An 18,412-nucleotide genomic window follows, 5' to 3' on the forward strand; every position below is an offset into this window, starting at 1 on the left:
GTGGCATAGGTTGGGGGACCAGGCATGGCAGACATGTGGCATGCATACCTGCTAAGAAGATAGTCACAGCGGTATGACAGTGGTAGTTTGGCAGCTTCTGCATGCGGACTCTCAACTGGGCTAGTGTAAAAGGCGCCAGTGGCTAAACAGATGCCACAATGGTGGATAGTATTGAGACGGCACAAGAGGGACGGATGTGCAGATGCATAAACAAAACAACCATAGTCTAGTTTTGAACAGACAAGGGACTGGTACAAATGGAGGAGGGTGGTCTGATCCGCTCCCCAGGAAGTATGACTGAGGACATATAAGACACTGAGGGAGAGCGTACAGTGGGCGGCCATGTAAGATACGTGGGGGGACCAAGAAAGAGCCCCAGCAATCTTGTAGTTTCAACAAATGGAAGAGCAACAGGCCCAAGACGGTGGAAGAAACCAATTGTGCCACCCGAAATTCATACAAATGGTTTTGTCAGAGGAAAGACGAAAGCCATAGTCAATGCCCTATGAATAAAGATGATCGAGACATGGCTCAAGACGCTGCTCAAGGAGACAAGTCCATGGAGAACTGCAATAGATCACAAAATGGTCAATGAAAAGGGAGGTGGAGGTCCAGCAGGAGACAGGCCATCATAGGGATAATGGCAATAGCAAAGAGGACAACGCTCAGGACATAACCCTGAAGCACACCGTTTTTGTGGATACAGGTGCCCGACAAGGCAGAACCCACATGTGCCTTGAAAACTTGATCTTTTAAAAATTCCTGAAGGAAATGGCACATGCTGCCATGGAAGCCCCACATGCAGAGTATGGAGGATACATCCTCCAGCAGGTGTTGTAGGCTTTCTCCAAATCAAAAAAACATAGCCACAGTCTGGTATTTCCACAGGAAACCATTAATGACATGGGTTGACGAAGTGACGAGATGGTCAATTGCAGAATGGCATGCTTGAAATCCACACTTCGCAGGCAGAAAAATGGTTGGTGGTACGCACTGGTGATGTGGAGGTCGGCTGGGTGATGGTATCAAGTGACGACACCATCAATGATGATCTCTGAGTTGGTGAAGGAGAAGACCATTTGCATTTGTTTGATTTCCTGGAATCTTTCCAGTATATCGTGAGACTTGAGCCACCATACCAGCCGGGCATGAATCATGCATTCCATTACCTTACAAACACAGCTGGTGAGAGAAATGGGGCGATAACTAAAAGGAAGGTGTTTGTCCTTATCAGGGTTAGCTATGGGTACGATAATGGCTTCATGCCAGTGTCTGGAAAACGTGCCTTCTGCCCAGCTGCAATTGTACTTATGAAGGAGAAGTTCTTGCCTGCAATAGAAAGGTTCTACAGTATGAACATCATCTGGCCCTGTGGTGGAGGACCAAGATGAAGTGAGAGCGTGATCTAGCTCCCTTATAGTAAAGGCGGCATTGCACTGTAGAATTCACTATTCTGAGAGAAATCACCCAAGCCTCCTCCACTCATTTTCGATGCAGGAAGGCAGGGTGATAGTGGGTGGAGCTTGAAATCTCTGTAAAAATGTGACCCAAGGTGTTGGAGGTAGCAACAGAGTCAACTACGACATCATCTGCTACTGTCAGCCCAGAAATTTTGGAATGGACCTTGGTTGCAGAGAGCCATTGAAGATTGGTCCACATGACGGGAGATGGAGTGGAACTGTTAAAAGAAATAGTACAGGAAATCCAAATAGCTATATTGCTATCTCGAAGAATGTGACGACACTGTGCATGCAACTGTTTATAACAAATGCAGTTCGCCATCGTAGGAGGACGATTAATAATGCAGAGAGCATGTCTCCACACGCGAATTGCGTCGCGGCATGCCTCAGTCCACTAGGGACTGAGACACAGGGCGGTAAAGATTAAGTGTGTGGAATGGAATGTTCTGTGATGGTAAGAATAATATTTGTAAGATATTATACCTGGTCCTCCCAACTGGGGAAATGTTGTTCATCAAAGGTTGTCAGGGAGGAGTAAAGCCTCCAATCAGCCTTTGGGTTTGCACGTAGGTGGGGTAGGAGTCAGCAAATGGACTGAACATGGGAAATGGTCACTCAAGTATGTGTCAGAGAGAATGGACGACTCGAGACGATGGTCAAGCAGGACAAGGTCCAAATGGAAACAGATGAGAGGGAGTCTGAAAGGAACGTGGGTGCTCCCATGTTAAGGCAGATGAGATTAAGTTGATTGAGAAGGTCAGCGAAAAGGGCGTCTGTGAGACAGGTTCTGGAAGAACCCCAAAGGGGATGGTGCACATTAAAATCACCTAGCAGCTGAAAGGGGTGAGAGAGTTGCCCAATAAGCTGGAGGAAATCTTCCCTGGTGACACCAAATGATGGAGGGATGTAAGCAGTACAAGTAGGAAGGAAAATGCAGATTGGAACAGCTTGAAGCCAGGTAGCCAGGGAGATGGGCTGACCATTGATGTCATCCTAGATGAGCAGCATGTCTCAACTACGAGATGGAATGTTATCCTAGGGGGGAAGGTAAAAGTGGACCACGAAGAAATGCGAGAGTTCAAAGCGGTCATGAGGCTGCAACTTTGTTTCCTGGAGGCAGAAACAAGCAGACGTTGCAATTCCAAGAGCAGCTGTAAGTCCTCTTTGTTGGTTCGAAGGCAACGAACATTCCATTGGAGATCAGTCACGACAAGGAAAAAGGAGGCTGGAGGATCCTGCTCCATGAGATCTACAGAGGCGTCAGCATTCTTCTCCTGTCAGTCTGTGGAGTCCAGGGCAGAAAAATGGTTGGTGGTACGCACTGGTGACGTGGAGGTTGGCTGGGCGATGGTATCAAGTGGCGACACCATCAATGATGATCTCTGAGTTGGCGAAGGAGAAGACCATTTGCATTTGTTTGATTTCTTGGAATATTTCCAGTTGGAAGACTAAGGTATTTGTTGGCTGGAGGGACGTAAGAAGTATTTCGTGAAATTCTGTCATATGAATGTATCACCCACTTCTCCTTCTGAAATTAAGAAAATTATTTATTCTCTAAAAAATAAATGCTCAAATGAATTTGATGATGTTTTCAATAGTCAGTACTAAAGATCTGTTCCCATATCATAAGCCCTGCCTTATGCAAAATATGTAATGCATCACTAACTCAAGGGATTTTTCCAGAGAGACTGAAATATGCTATTGTTAATTAAGCCCCTATATAAGAAAGGTGATAGGAGAGATGTCAATAACCAGTAACAATACCACTCTCAAGCACTTATATTATTTTGTTTCTGACAGCATTCATAATTTGCTGTTCATTTATTTCCATGATACAGGTATGGCACGACCATGCAAAGTCATTCACTCTAGATGTATGAAAATTTTTGACCATTTCTCACTGAACCAACATCGACATTCAGCGCTTCACATTCCTTTTATGACTTTTTTTAGCACTTACTTTACATACATTATCACATTTAACTATACTTGTGTAACAGTGGTTTTCTGTCACAATATTAATTGGCACACACACACACACACACACACACACACACACAGAGAGAGAATACAAGAGATACAACATACAGAAAAGGTTGTTGTGGTCCTTCTAATGATTTTATTTCATAAGCTGATTGCGTCTTGTGCAGCTATTAATTTTGAAGGTCTTACAAGGCAAATACCAAGAATCTTTTGCTGTGTAATCTACAACTTCTATTATTTGCAATGATTAGCAATACCAGAACACGGAAAAAAGGTGGTGGAGCAGACAGATGAAATTAGCCATTCTTGTTTCCTTTGAGCTGTGTTTGGGTCATTGAGTATTGGCAGTCTCGCTGCTAAATGCCCGTTCTGCTTCATTGGTAGCGATCTTGCCTCACAGAGGTACTCATATTCCACTTGGGATTTTCATTGGCTAATTCAGTTTGATAATCTTCTTGTTCAAGTATACACGCTTATGTTTCTGCTGACTATTTGTAGGTATTGACTAACTTCAGGTACATTTTAATACCTCCAAAATAAAATATCAACAAGGCAGCATACCTGTGTAATGCAAATGTGAGTGCAAGTCCAGCCATAACAGCCTCACCTCCTGATAATGATGCCATACCAATACAAGGCTTTCCATGTTCTACAAAGCACACTTGTACACCACCAAGGTATGGCTCCGCCTCATTTTCAAGTGTCAGCATAACATGACACAAGTCACTCTGCATTAAATCCTAAAATAAAAATTAATTCAAATATTTTCAGGTCTTAAAAATTAAAGTGTTTTAGCAAATTAGAGGCATAAGTGAAATGCTAAGAACAGGGTTTCCCAAACTGTGTTCCATGGAACATGGTGTTCTGAATGGAAGTGAGTAAGTGCTCTGCAAAGAACTGCTAACAACTGAGTGGTTTTTTTCTGACATTTTGACAAAGCAAATTATTTTTTATTTTATTTTATTACAATTTGTGTATTATTGGTTATGATTTAAAATTGAAATAATCAAGTTTTTCTCATTATGTAATATTTCAATAACCTTCACAATAAACAAGATGTTCCATCAAACTATCAGGATTCTCGAAGTTTTCTGTCGAAGTGAAAGTTTAGGAACCCCTGCTCTAGATATATCATATCAATAATAAACCATAAAATGCCCCATAATATTTTTCATTCAATATTTTCTGCTTAGACTAGTGTCTAGCACTATTCTAAATCTTTCAATTAGACTTTTCTCTTTTCATATCATTTCCTACAAGGCTCTTTATTAACAGGAGACACCACAAGACTTCTGTGGTCCAGCAGAGGAATTGAAATATCAAGTACTGAAGAAAAAGTTTGAACAGAAACATGATGGAAGCCAAATCACGCAGAAGACTTTCTCTTCTGTCATTCAATGGCAATGACCACGAAAGCATGCGGACGTGTCAAATTTCATGCCACACAATGGCATTGCCAAGGTCACAGAATAATTTTACTGTTGCGACCTGCAGGACTTAATTTGTTATACCATACATGACTTCCTCTGTAGCTAATCCTTTACTTAACAAAACTGAGAGGGAATTAATGCCTCATACTGTGTAAAATGAGTCACTAACCTCTTGCAGGAAATTTGCTCAAAAATATTTGGGACTAGGGTTTGGCAAACAAAGTCTAATTACATTCAGCCAGAAATATTATCATAATTACAATAAATACTGATTGTCTTGGGTTAAATGTTCAAATTTTTTTTCTCTTGGTCTGGAAGTGTTTCATTTTTGGGCATAATATATAGTTGAATATTGTAGAAACGATAGTTGCAATTCACCATACAGTGGAGATGCTGAGTCACAGATAGGCACAACAAAAAAAGTCAGGAAGTGAGCTTTCCACGAGCAAGACCTTTTTCAAAAACTGACAAAATGCACACAAACACACAACACACTCAGTCAAACACAAGTCACACACACAACCACATTCTCTGGCAGCTGAGGCCAGATTGCAAGCAGCAGCGCATGATAGGAGAGACAGCTGGATGGTGGGGATAAAGTGGAGGCTGGGGTGGGGAGGCAGAGGAATAACAGGATAGCTAGGTGCAGTATGGAGGTTAGATTAAGGGCAGGGCAGCGGAAAAGGACAGAAGTAAAAAGACTGAAGGTGTGATAATGGAACAGAGGGCTGTGTAGTGCTGGAATGTGAACATGTAGCCCTGCATTTGATGGGTCAGTTGATATTTGTGACCAGACTGGAGCATGTGGGTTAGGCAGCACTATATGTGAGACCAGTCATATGATCTACAAGCTAAGCTACAACCATTCTACATGGGCACGACAAGGAACAATCTGTCTGTCTGCACGAATGGCCACCGACAAATTGTGGCCAAGAAACATCTGGACCATGCTGTTGCTTAGCACGCCGTGCAACACAACGTTCTTCATTTCAATGACTGTTTCACAGCCTGTGCCATAAGGATCCTTCTCAACATCACCAACTTTTCTGAACTGCGCAGGTGGGAACTCTCCCTGTAATATATCCTACATTCCCATAATCCTCCTGGCTTCAATCTTTGTTAGTCATTGTCCTTACCCATCTAGCCCCTTCCCTGTTCCCATTCCAGCATTACACAGTCCTCTATTCCACCAACGCACCTTTAGTCTTTTTACTTCTCTGCTTTTCCACCACCCGTCCTCTGCCTCACCCTCCATTTAACCTTCCGACTGCACCTAGCTGCCCTAACCTCTCTTCACCACATCCCTGTATGCTCCCACAAGCAGCACTTTACCGTCCCCACTCCTACTCTGCTATGCCTCCCCTCCCTGCCCCAGCCTCCTCTTTACCCCTGCCAACTAGTTGCATCTCCCATCGTGTGCTGTTGCTCAGTCTGGCTTCAGCTGCCAGAGAGTGTGGTCATGTATATGTAAGTTGTATTTGCATTAGTGTGTGTGTGTGTGTGTGTGTGTTTAATGTTGTCAATTTTCAACGATGGCCTTGCTGGCCGAAATCTTGCTTTCCAACAGTCTTTTTGTTGTGCCTGTCTGCAACTCAGAATATCTGTTATATGATGAATAGCAACTATCCTTTTCACAATGTCACTGAGATAAATCTAAACCATATGCCTTCACATCTTGTAATTGTACTGCAATATCACTGCTCACCTCATAATTGGTAGTTGCTTCCCTCAAGATTGTAGTGTGATTGTCAGTGGGTTGTACGTGCGTCTTAGTTGTCAGTGCCATGATTATTGCCCTACAAAAATACTAACCGTTGTGGTGCCAAGAAGTTACATGTTTTATATCAGTATCAACCACCAAAAGTATCAGAAATTATAGCAAAAAGTTATGCATTTGTGTGCTGGGCCATCAATGTAACAATCAGCCACACGAGGACAGTCTCAGAATCAAATGACATGGACTTTCTCATAATTCAGTGAACATTAAATTGAGGGATGCCTATAAACTGTATGTAATTAAAATTCATGAGTGGAGACACTTTCATTTGAGTATCATGTTGCAATATCAATAGGCAGCCGCATTGCAAAAACCATTTATGCATATGCTTCTGAAAGAGATTGGTAGAGAAATTGTTTGAACTATCAAAAACAGAATTAAATATCATAACAGTGACTTTTAAATATTTGAAGGGCTACTGAATGAACAATGTATTTGAACAATACAATAGGCTGTAATGCATCACAACTAGACAACTTTGGCTGCAGTGCTATTCACAACGTATGACTACTATTGTAATGCTACAACAATACGCGAATAGTGCAACCCACATTATTATTTTTTACAGATATCATATACATGGACCTTTAACAGACATTTACAGTCCTCATTATATGCATGCTCCCCCATCCTGCAGCTAATTAAATCAACAATGACAAGGTTAAGCTGTAGTTGGTGGTTGCAGCATGGAGAAGATAAGTGCCATGGAGGAAAACATTTGTATGTGGTCTAGGCACACAAGTGTTAAATATTATTGTCCAAGTGCCTCTAAATACACTCCTGGAAATTGAAATAAGAACACCGTGAATTCATTGTCCCAGGAAGGGGAAACTTTATTGACACATTCCTGGGGTCAGATACATCACATGATCACACTGACAGAACCACAGGCACATAGACACAGGCAACAGAGCATGCACAATGTCGGCACTAGTACAGTGTATATCCACCTTTCGCAGCAATGCAGGCTGCTATTCTCCCATGGAGACGATCGTAGAGATGCTGGATGTAGTCCTGTGGAACGGCTTGCCATGCCATTTCCACCTGGCGCCTCAGTTGGACCAGCGTTCGTGCTGGACGTGCAGACCGTGTGAGACGACGCTTCATCCAGTCCCAAACATGCTCAATGGGGGACAGATCCGGAGATCTTGCTGGCCAGGGTAGTTGACTTACACCTTCTAGAGCACGTTGGGTGGCACGGGATACATGCGGACGTGCATTGTCCTGTTGGAACAGCAAGTTCCCTTGCCGGTCTAGGAATGGTAGAACGATGGGTTCGATGACGGTTTGGATGTACCGTGCACTATTCAGTGTCCCCTCGACGATCACAAGTGGTGTACGGCCAGTGTAATAGATCGCTCCCCACACCATGATGCCGGGTGTTGGCCCTGTGTGCCTCGGTCGTCTGCAGTCCTGATTGTGGCGCTCACCTGCACGGCGCCAAACACGCATACGACCATCATTGGCACCAAGGCAGAAGCGACTCTCATCGCTGAAGACGATACGTCTCCATTCGTCCCTCCATTCACGCCTGTCGCGACACCACTGGAGGCGGGCTGCACGATGTTGGGGCGTGAGCGGAAGACGGCCTAACGGTGTGCGGGACCGTAGCCCAGCTTCATGGAGACGGTTGCAAATGGTCCTCACCGATACCCCAGGAGCAACAGTGTCCCTAATTTGCTGGGAAGTGGCGGTGCGGTCCCCTACGGCACTGCGTAGGATCCTACGGTCTTGGCGTGCATCCGTGCGTCACTGCGGTCCGGTCCCAGGTCGACGGGCACGTGCACCTTCCGCCGACCACTGGCGACAACATCGATGTACTGTGGAGACCTCACGCCCCACGTGTTGAGCAATTCGGCGGTACGTCCACCTGGCCTCCCGCATGCCCACTATACGCCCTCGCTCAAAGTCCGTCAACTGCACATACGGTTCACGTCCACGCTGTCGCGGCATGCTACCAGTGTTAAAGACTGCGATGGAGCTCCGTATGCCACGGCAAACTGGCTGACACTGACGGCAGCGGTGCACAAATGCTGCGCAGCTAGCGCCATTTGACGGCCAACACCGCGGTTCCTGGTGTGTCCGCTGTGCCGTGCGTGTGAACATTGCTTGTACAGCCCTCTCGCAGTGTCCGGAGCAAGTATGGTGGGTCTGACACACCGGTGTCAATGTGTTCTTTTTTCCATTTCCAGGAGTGTATTATGGTCCAAGTGCCTCTATGGTGTTTTATTAGTTGTGTGAGAGGCTCTGAACTGTGGATGCAGGGTTACCTGTCCAATGTTTTCTTAATCCTCAGGCCATTCACATGGCTACCTTGAATCAATATGTAACCTGAGGTGAAGGAATTTACTAATAAAAAAACTGTGAACAAAAAGCTGACTGCCATGTGATGTTACGAGTGGCATGGCAAAGAATCTTAGAGTGCAGTGATATTACAGGAAAACCTAACTAACCTGTCCCCTACAGGACTGGGAGCATGGTTGGAATACAAAAAAGGCCAGATTATCAGAGGAACACTTTTATTGATCCAATACATCACAGTACAGTAGAGCACAGCTCTAATGTTCAACTGGAAATACTGTCTGAAATATCGTTCCATATTAAAACAGTAACAAAATGAAAGCATACACATACTAAAAAATCTCACACAAAGGTGTAATGTATGGTAATGCGAGTACTGTAACAAATGTGTGTGTGAGTGTGAGTGAGTGAAAGTTTAACACCTGTCCATACCTTATCAGAGTACTGCATTAATACACAACTGATTTGGACTTAACTGTTTACAACATAAGAAACCACAAGGTAGATGCCAACTTTGATTTTGCCACCATGTTTCGCCATTTCCTAATCCACAAAATGTGTATTGGGGTAGGATTTTGGATTGTTTGGTGAAGAGATCAAACAGTGAGGTCATCGGTCTCATTGGGTTAGGGAAAGACGGGGAAGGAAGTCGGCCATGCCCTTTCAAAGGAACCATCCCAGCATTTGTCTGGAGTGATTTAGGGAAATCACAGAAAACCTAAATCAGGATGGTCAGACGCGGGATTGAACTGTCGTCCTCCGGTATTGGGGTAGGCCTGGAGCTTTGTTTGATGTGTTGAAGGACTACATCAAATGCATTTTTAGCATCTATGTATGATACTCAAGCCACAGGTTCATTGTCTTCATTGTCATCACCATCTTTCGCCTTGTCACTGGTTGTTCAAGTTACAGCATCAATGAATTGGTCATCAGTTGATTCTGCTTCTGTTATGCAGTCAACATCAGTTGTACTCATCTGCTCACATCACTGGGATCAACATCTGCTTGTAAAGATAGCATTATATGATGTTTAACTGGTGCCATAATTTAGTTGTACACACTTTAATATGTAAGAAGAACACTGTTACTAATTTATAAAAACATCGAGTTAGAAATATTTCGATTGAATTAGAAATTTCATATTTAAAGTGATCAAACTATCACAGCTGGCATCGGTCAACTCTCAACTGATCCATATCGCAGACGATGAGCCATCAACAAGTCCAGCCCTGACTGCAGCAATGGCCCATGTAGGTAAACAAAACACCGGAAATGGTAATCTTTGGACTACGCAGGGAGTTGGATCACCCAATGTCAGATTGGCAAGGTTCTACAGTACTTTGCCGTTATCTGTGACAAAAGTGGCACCTATGATTGAAGCAACTAACTACAGGCAGAAACTGCAGATCACCAAACAGCCACTGGATGGCATTGCTTCATTTCAACAAGACAACCATGGAAGGGGCGTGACATTGTGGCCATGTGAGCTCTGGAGTGATCAGTTGTCTGACTCAAGTTTTATAGCAACATAGCACTTCCTGATGCAAATAAAGCCCCAAAGTGAAGTTGACCAGCAATACACACCCTGATTCAATAATTGCAGTATTACTGAATATAGTGACAGTAAATTATAAACTTTGTCTTCTACTCTGGCACCTGTTAATCAGTTACATAAATGTGGCTGCCTAGTCTATTCTACCTCATTAATGCAATGCTAAATTATGATTAGGCTGTCTGTATTCTAAGACTGTATGTATGTCTGGTGTGCCTCTTAGCACTGTGTATTGGCTCTGAAATAAAAGTGTTTCAATTTTTTCCCTTGGTCATGTGTATGGGTAGTTATTTATGATTCAGTATTTTAATTATGTCTGTCTGCGCATGTTATATATTTTAATCCAAACTGTCAGACAACAAAGTCAATGCATTGCAGTAATGGTCAGGAATGCAGATAGTGTCTCATGTGGTGAAAATAATTGAAAATGAAGTAGATAGCAGCAAGGTATCAGGAATTCTGGAACAAGGGGCTGCAGTTTGTCAGTAGACAGAGGAGGTCTATGTGCTGAATAGTCACCTGGCCCAGAAATGACCCGGCAAGATATCTCATTAACATGTCTGAATAGCATAAAACAATAATTGCTTATATATATCATATTCGTCTTTCTTGGTGCCGGAGATCTTACATGGTACCAGAGCTCCTTCATTCCTCCTTGCTCCATGGAGATTACAAATGCTCTTCAGCAGGTAGACTCTGTACCTGCTGAGTAGTGCTTTCCCACAGTATGTGTCCTGATGTGACAAACTAATTGCAATCATGCATGTCTTTGCTGCGTATTTGACGTATGTGGTATATGTCCTTCCATGAATGGCATGGATCACTACAATATTGTGTGACAAAAAATTATGTTCAGCCATTGAATGCTTCTCTCATTGCTCTCCTTATGTTCATTTTCACTTTGTTCAGCTTTTGTTTGTCAGCTAGATATTTAGACTTCTCCTCAATCTGTGATGAAGCTCTCTTTCTTTATGTAACAGTTTTATGACCTGGTTATTAAACGATGGGTGGCCTTTCCCATCCCTTAAGACCTTTCTCGGAACATACTTGTCCTAGGCGTACTGAACAGTGTTTTTGAATTTTTTCCATTTGTGCTCCACATCTTTGTCCTCAGCATTGAACATTTGATGGTGGCTTCTCAGATAATCTGCAATTTAATTCAAGTCAACGGATACTCAAAACATGCCTCATTAGGAACTCTTTCTACAAGTTATCTATGTAGATTCAGGGATTGAAAAGTTCTGTTAGCTACATGGCACATAGCAGTGTTCATCGTACAGCTGCATGACAAGTCATAATGTACTTCAAACAGTAATCAGTATTTACAGATGTGTGTAAACATTTTCTTTGCACAGTATCATTGTAATCAAGTAAATATTAATCCACCAAGTACAGATAAACAGCAGTTACTTAGTATAACTGAGAAGGCAGCAGCTTTTTTAAAAGTAGCAGCATTCTTTCTAATGTATTTGATTACACTTAGCTAAATAGCATTAAGCAGTATAGTTTACTTATTATTGTATATACACATACAATTCACAGCAATATTTACAAAATAAAGACAAAAATACATGGGCTCTGGTCTCAATTGATCTTATAGACTCTATTCATTCCAATGTTAGGAGAGGCATTGATGATATCCTTCTGGTATCCACTGAAACATCTCTTGGGACATTTCTCTATGATGTGGTCAACGATGAGCTCTGAAGCTACACAGTCCTACAACAGGGAATATGAGAGTCCCCATTTGCAGATGATGGGCTTAGTGCTCGCATGTCCACATTGGATCCTGTGCAGCTGACATCAGGTTCTTGTAGGCAGTTGAAAGCCTGGTGTATGTGTAGGGCTTTTGAGGCCGTGCCGATGTATGTTGCAGTTGTTTTTCCATTTCTCATTCCACATATCTTCATTCCTGAATGGTTGGCTCTCATGAGTTGTTCAGAATGGTTTCTTTGACTTAAGAGGCATGCTGGGTGGACTGAGCACAATTTCCTGTATATATAGCTTCTGGAAATACTATAAGTTACCAATTTTTTACCATTCACTGGTCACTGATTCTTGTCATCTCTCCCATCGATAATGATTTGCAGCAGCACAATTTCTTTTTTTTTTTTTTTTCCTGTGCCTTGGGATGTGAGCATGTGGGTTGGGGGTTGGGGGGTTGGGGCAGGTGTGAATCTAGAGTTTCATTTTTTATGTTTTTCTTGAATAACTCACCATCGGTTTCAGTCAGAAATGTATTCCTGTATACATTTAAACTATAATACATTAAATTTCCTACAAAAAAGATCCTATTAATTTTTTTCTCTAAAATTAGTAGTTTCCACTTCGTATGGAATGTAAAAATTACAGATCATGAAAAATAATGTGTTAATCATATAAAATTAACATTTATTGTTGGATGAAGTGGGTTAAGAACAAATATTAAATACATTTACTACATCTAAGATCCATGCGAGAAGGCAGGTCACTGGCATGTGGTCATATTTGCACTTGTTAAGTGAGCTTGTATGTAAAATATGTTCCTATGAACAGTAGCTGAGACGTGTTTTAGTTTGCAAGTGGGATGTTGTTAGTGGCCTATGTAGTGTTGGTGGGAAAGGGATTGGACTGGTGAACATGGCACCCTGCTGCTGACTATCCCTGACAATTTATTGTGAAACTGCGAAATCATAATGTAGTAATCTGGTGGTGAATTAATAAATGACCAGAAAGTTATTGCACTTCACTCATCATTAATCATGTTGCTGGTAGACTGTATGAATTTCTTCCATTCAGAAGCTGGTGGCTCTTGTACGGTGGGCTGCACCAGGTGAAGCCACTTACCAGACAATCAAAGTATAACTTGAAGCGTAGGCGGGAATATGTCTGATGGAATGGAACTGGTCATGTTGAAGCCTAGAACAGCAATCTGCTGTAATGCAATGCCTGAGTTATATTGGAATATCTGACGCTTCATAATGACTAGGTGACCTACTTCTATCACAGAGGGAGCTAATTTAAGACTCTGAGGCTCTTCAGATGTTGGAGGGCTGAGGCTGGGCTAGTCCATTTGATATCCCTGGTGCTCTGAAAAATATTTTATCCATTGACAGTGGACACAATAAAACTGACACTGTTGAACACATATTGACAGCAAGTTCACTTGACATAATAGCAAATAAGCACTCAATAAATCGAAAATAACGTCACTATATATAAACGAGCTGACAAGAGAATTTGACAGATTGACAGGAAATGCTGGGGAGGGGCAGAGTGTAAACTGTGCAGTGCTCCTGGTGGGGGAAGTTGCCTTTCCTGGAAGGACACTACAACTGCTGTACAGGATGATGAAGAGTCAATCTCCCCTAGAGCAGTGTAGAACAGTGTGCAGCGATTTACACATATCCCATCCATATGCATTTCTTGTGTTAGTGTTATTAATGATTTGTACTGCATTGTATGTAGTATTAACAATGTCTCTGCAAAATAAACACCTCTCACGCATGTGTGTCTGCTGCAGAAGGATCGGTAACATTTGTGAACACCCTGTAGTTGCTTTGCTTCTTGTCACATAATGGGATAGTGAGAGTGAGGAATCACCTGTTTGCTTTTCAGTTTGCAGACACATGAGGGAGAATAGCGCATGACAACAAACTGGCGACTACCTCCCTCCAACCCCCCTCCTCCACTGTTACACCCCCATAGCACAGATTATCCATTAATACTGCTCTACTGCACTTAGTTGTGGTGCACACATTTATTGTTTGTTCTTAATTCACTCCATTAAACAATAAACATTTATTTTATACCATCGAAACACTATTTATAGTGATCTGTAATTGTTTCATTGCCTTCAATGCCAAAATGGTTAGCCCTAGAGAAAAAAAATGAATAGGACATTTATTGTAATAAATATAATGTAGTTTAATTTTGTGGTGGTGAACTTTTTCAGTTTAAGTTGCATTTTCAATTTACTCAATAAAAACATAAAAATGGACCTCTAAACAACCCCCATGCTCATATCCCGCTGCTCAGGATTTTCAGTATGTTATTCGTGGCACTCTGACCTACCACCGTGCAAAAATTTGTGACTACACAATTTTTTTTCCATAATTTTGCTTCACTAACTGGACTGAAGCCAGGAACTGTTTAATACAAATGTTGGAGTTGTAAGGAATTGACATCCCTGAGTCCAAATATTTCAATAAACTGTAGGAGTGACCAAAGAGATAATCTTCTACGAGGGTGGTTTGAAAAGTTCTCAGAATCACCACGAAAAGTCAGTGCTAGCACAACGAGTTGTTCACGTGATATTCATGGGACTGTCGCCTGTAAACATGTGCCACATCAGTGCTCTTGGAAGAGAGCTGTGGCGGTGACATTGCTCTGCTGTTGTTGCCACAGTGATTTGCGAAGATGGAAAAAATAGAGATTTAAGCAGTGATTAAGTACTTCGTAAAGAAAGATATGAATGCAAAGGACATTCATGCCGATTTCCAGAATACACTGGGGGAATCTGCTGTTTCATATTCAACTGTTGCCAAGTGGACAAATGAATTTAGATTTGGTCAGGAGAACTGAGATGATGATCTGTGCAGTGGTCGGCCAAGATGTGTCACTGCTTCAGAAATCATTGCAAAACTGCACAAAATGGTCATGGAGGATCGCCGATTGAAAGTGCGTGAAACTGTTCACACTTTCCAGATGTCTTCTGAAAGGGTATATCACACTGTAACTGAAGAATTAGAAATAAAAAAATTATCTGCAAGATGGGCACCACGACTCATGACACAGGATCAAAAACACGTGCTGTCGCCATGGCAGAATTACACAAACTAAGGTATGAATTGTTGCCACACCCACCTTATTCACCTGATATGGCTCTGTCAGATTTCCATCTCTTCCCAAACCAAAAATTTTTTTTCGTGGATGAAGATTCACTTCAAACGATGAACTGATAGCCAAAGTTGACAACTATTTTGCAGGCCTGGAGGAAACTCATTTTCGAGATGGGATCAAGGCATTGGAACATTGTTGGACCAAGTGCATTAATCTACAAGGAGTTTCAGTGATGTAAGTACTTTTTTCTTTTCCATTCTGAGAACTTTTCAAACCACCCTCATAGTTTGTTTTTGAATGTTTGGTGTGTATCAATTTCCTGCCTTGTATTTACCAGCAACCTGTTATACACTTTTGCTTCAGAGAGTAAAACTCCATTCTGAACCTTACACAGGAATTGCCGGACTACGTGAAAATTATTTTTACTTCCAGTAATGTGGTTGTGAATTGCAGAGTTCATCCTAAATTAACTCTTGCTATTAATCACAAACACCATTAGGTATATGCAGTGAATGTAAAGTGGCTTCTGCTGCATGTTTGGTTATCAACATTACACACTATTTTTAATAAATTCATCTGCAGTTTTTTGACCTCAGCATCTCTGCCCTAGAAGATTATGCCACTGGACAGCACTGAACGAAAGTATGCAAAGTATGCTAACTATCCAATCTGCAGGTCAACACAAAGAGATAGATTTGCAAGTGTAATGCAGGAAGAACTGAGCTCCTACATTTAGTAATCTATGTCCTGGAGCTACTTCAGTTTGTTATCCATCTGGATGCCAATAAATTTCACATACAGAGGCCCATCCACTGTTTACTCACTGATCTTTTCTTCTGGTACTTGTGGGTCAGTTTGATTTGTTGGCATTACATAATACCAAGTTTTGTAAGATTAAGGGTTGGCTGAGAACCAGCTGTAACAATTTTTGCCCTTTAAATTAATGTTTATTGTTATTTGAAGTGGCTTAAGAACATATGTTAAACACGTATACCATGTCAGAGATCAGACTTCAGAACCAAATTAATGGATCTTTATCCATGTCAGATTTGGTATGTATGTGTTGTGTCATCACCAAACATTATGATATTTGGTAAATCATTTATCTAGATTAAGAACAGGAACAGCCAAGCATTCAAAGTTGCAGGACATTTCATTTAATGTTAATTTTGTTGCGTCATATTATAAAGTAATCCTCGTTTTTCTATTATTAAGACATCTCTCTATTCATAGAAGGAGAAGGCCTGATTTACACAATAAAAGACCTTCAAAAGGTGACAAAAGATGCTATTAGGTTTTAGAAATAAAAAATGTTGATTGTGGTATGTATTTAACAAAACAGAGGGGTAACTGGTGAAACAAACCAAGAAGTTCCACATATTCACAATTGAAGATTATATAGATATACATGATAGGAGTAACAATTTAATAGAAGTACCTACACAAATAGAAAAAAGTACTGAAGGACCAGAAGAAGCAAAATGTGCAGCTATTAAAGGGAAAGCAAGAGTTTCAAGCAAACATTAACAGGAGAGTGACAGAATATGCTGAATTAAACAAAATTATTTAGAGTGTCTTTGAGAGGATGTGAGATTTGTGCCAATATTTGTTCACAAGCATGATTTTTGCCTGCAATCGTAAGAAGAGGCAGTCGTTTCTTCCATCCTGCAATACATCTTAAAATATAAATGTGCTAATCATCAAGAACTTGTGGATGGACTGTATGATTGGCAACCGCACAAAATTAGAGGTAAATTAATAATGTCAGTATAATTTAATAGTGGTGTGTGTGTGTGTGTGTGTGTGTGTGTGTGTGTGTGTGTGTGTGTGTGTGTAGAAATCGGACAACTGACTTTTTGTTAAGCACCAAGTTTGCTGCAAAATATGGTTTGTAGATATAGTAATAGTATTGGTACTTTGCATTGTATTTTTGTTACACTGCGAAGAATACTGTTCATGGCACCATTTTAGTTACAACAAGAATTCATGTATTAATTCCAATACTACAAGTAGTAATTATCTCTCATTATGTAAATTTCATGCCGATTCAAACTCTTTGCGTTAGCTGTTGGGCTGCCTCCCAGCAAGGTTATTCCAACATCGACCAATAGACCTAACACAAAAGAACTTTGATAAAAGAAAAAAGGAGAGAAGTTTTGGGAACACCTTTGATGTGCAGCGACATATACACTGCATATTTTCATATTACAAAAGTATAAATTCTAATTCCACCAAATGCAGCACATTACTTTCCAGAGCACTGAAATCAAGATTGCGATGTCCTTTTGCAAGCCAATCATATTTCATGCGACATGACCTCGCCAGCTGATGACATCAGATATTCAGAGCATAGGACATGTGTTGCTGTCAGCCAATAACAAGATCAGTGTTAAGTAGCATGAACATACAAAGACGAAAAGTTAATGATTTACATTAATATACATAGTGTAGATACAAGAAAAGCTATGTTTCACATATGATATTGGTCTCAAAGATTAATAAGCTACAAGAGAAGCTTACTTTTCACAAGTGATATTGGTCTTTTTGTGTATGTGTTACTCTTTAAGATACATCACACAAATGTGCCAGTAAATTTAAAATAATGACATAAATGTCTGGTCTTCTGGACTCAAAATTATTCTAAGTAGCTGGTCCTCAAAGTGTTAAGTTTTAAATGAGCGTCAAACGCTCTCTGATTTCAGAAATTCATCCCACATTCTCGCAAGTAACATAATTCATCTTATATAAAAGGAAATTTACTTTGTAAGTAACGCGTTTCAAATCACCAATTGCAATACTTTCCTGAGACTGTTAGAAATAGGTTCGTTTTAGCAGTTGCCAGAGAGCACCAGAAAACGGGCATTATCGTGTGTGTGCAGCTCTGGTGATGTAGGAAGCTCACACGTTCCAAGGTATAAAGCATTAAGGGATCTTACATTAAACCATAAAAGAAACGGGACATCAGTGCATACTCCAAGAGCATTGGAATTTTGTAAACCATACTGAAATGCATAATTCAGCTTGAAGTGCACATTGGTTTATCCAGATTCACAATGAAGTAAGCCCCACCTGATATTAAGCTTTTCAT

At 41.2% G+C, this 18,412-nt stretch overlaps 1 protein-coding gene across 1 annotated transcript in view; it reads right to left on the reverse strand.

The window, feature by feature from the left end:
* LOC126482135 (structural maintenance of chromosomes protein 1A-like) overlaps positions 1 to 18,412 on the reverse strand; it is a 297,330-nt gene that overhangs the window by 32,831 nt on the left and 246,087 nt on the right. Inside the window, exon 14 of the mRNA XM_050106111.1 lies at positions 4,005 to 4,183. Coding sequence (XP_049962068.1) covers positions 4,005 to 4,183 — 179 coding nt within the window. The remainder of the gene's footprint in view (positions 1 to 4,004; positions 4,184 to 18,412) is intronic.

The sequence above is a fragment of the Schistocerca serialis genome, chromosome 5, assembly GCF_023864345.2.
Source record: "Schistocerca serialis cubense isolate TAMUIC-IGC-003099 chromosome 5, iqSchSeri2.2, whole genome shotgun sequence".
Lineage (NCBI taxonomy): Eukaryota > Metazoa > Arthropoda > Insecta > Orthoptera > Acrididae > Schistocerca > Schistocerca serialis.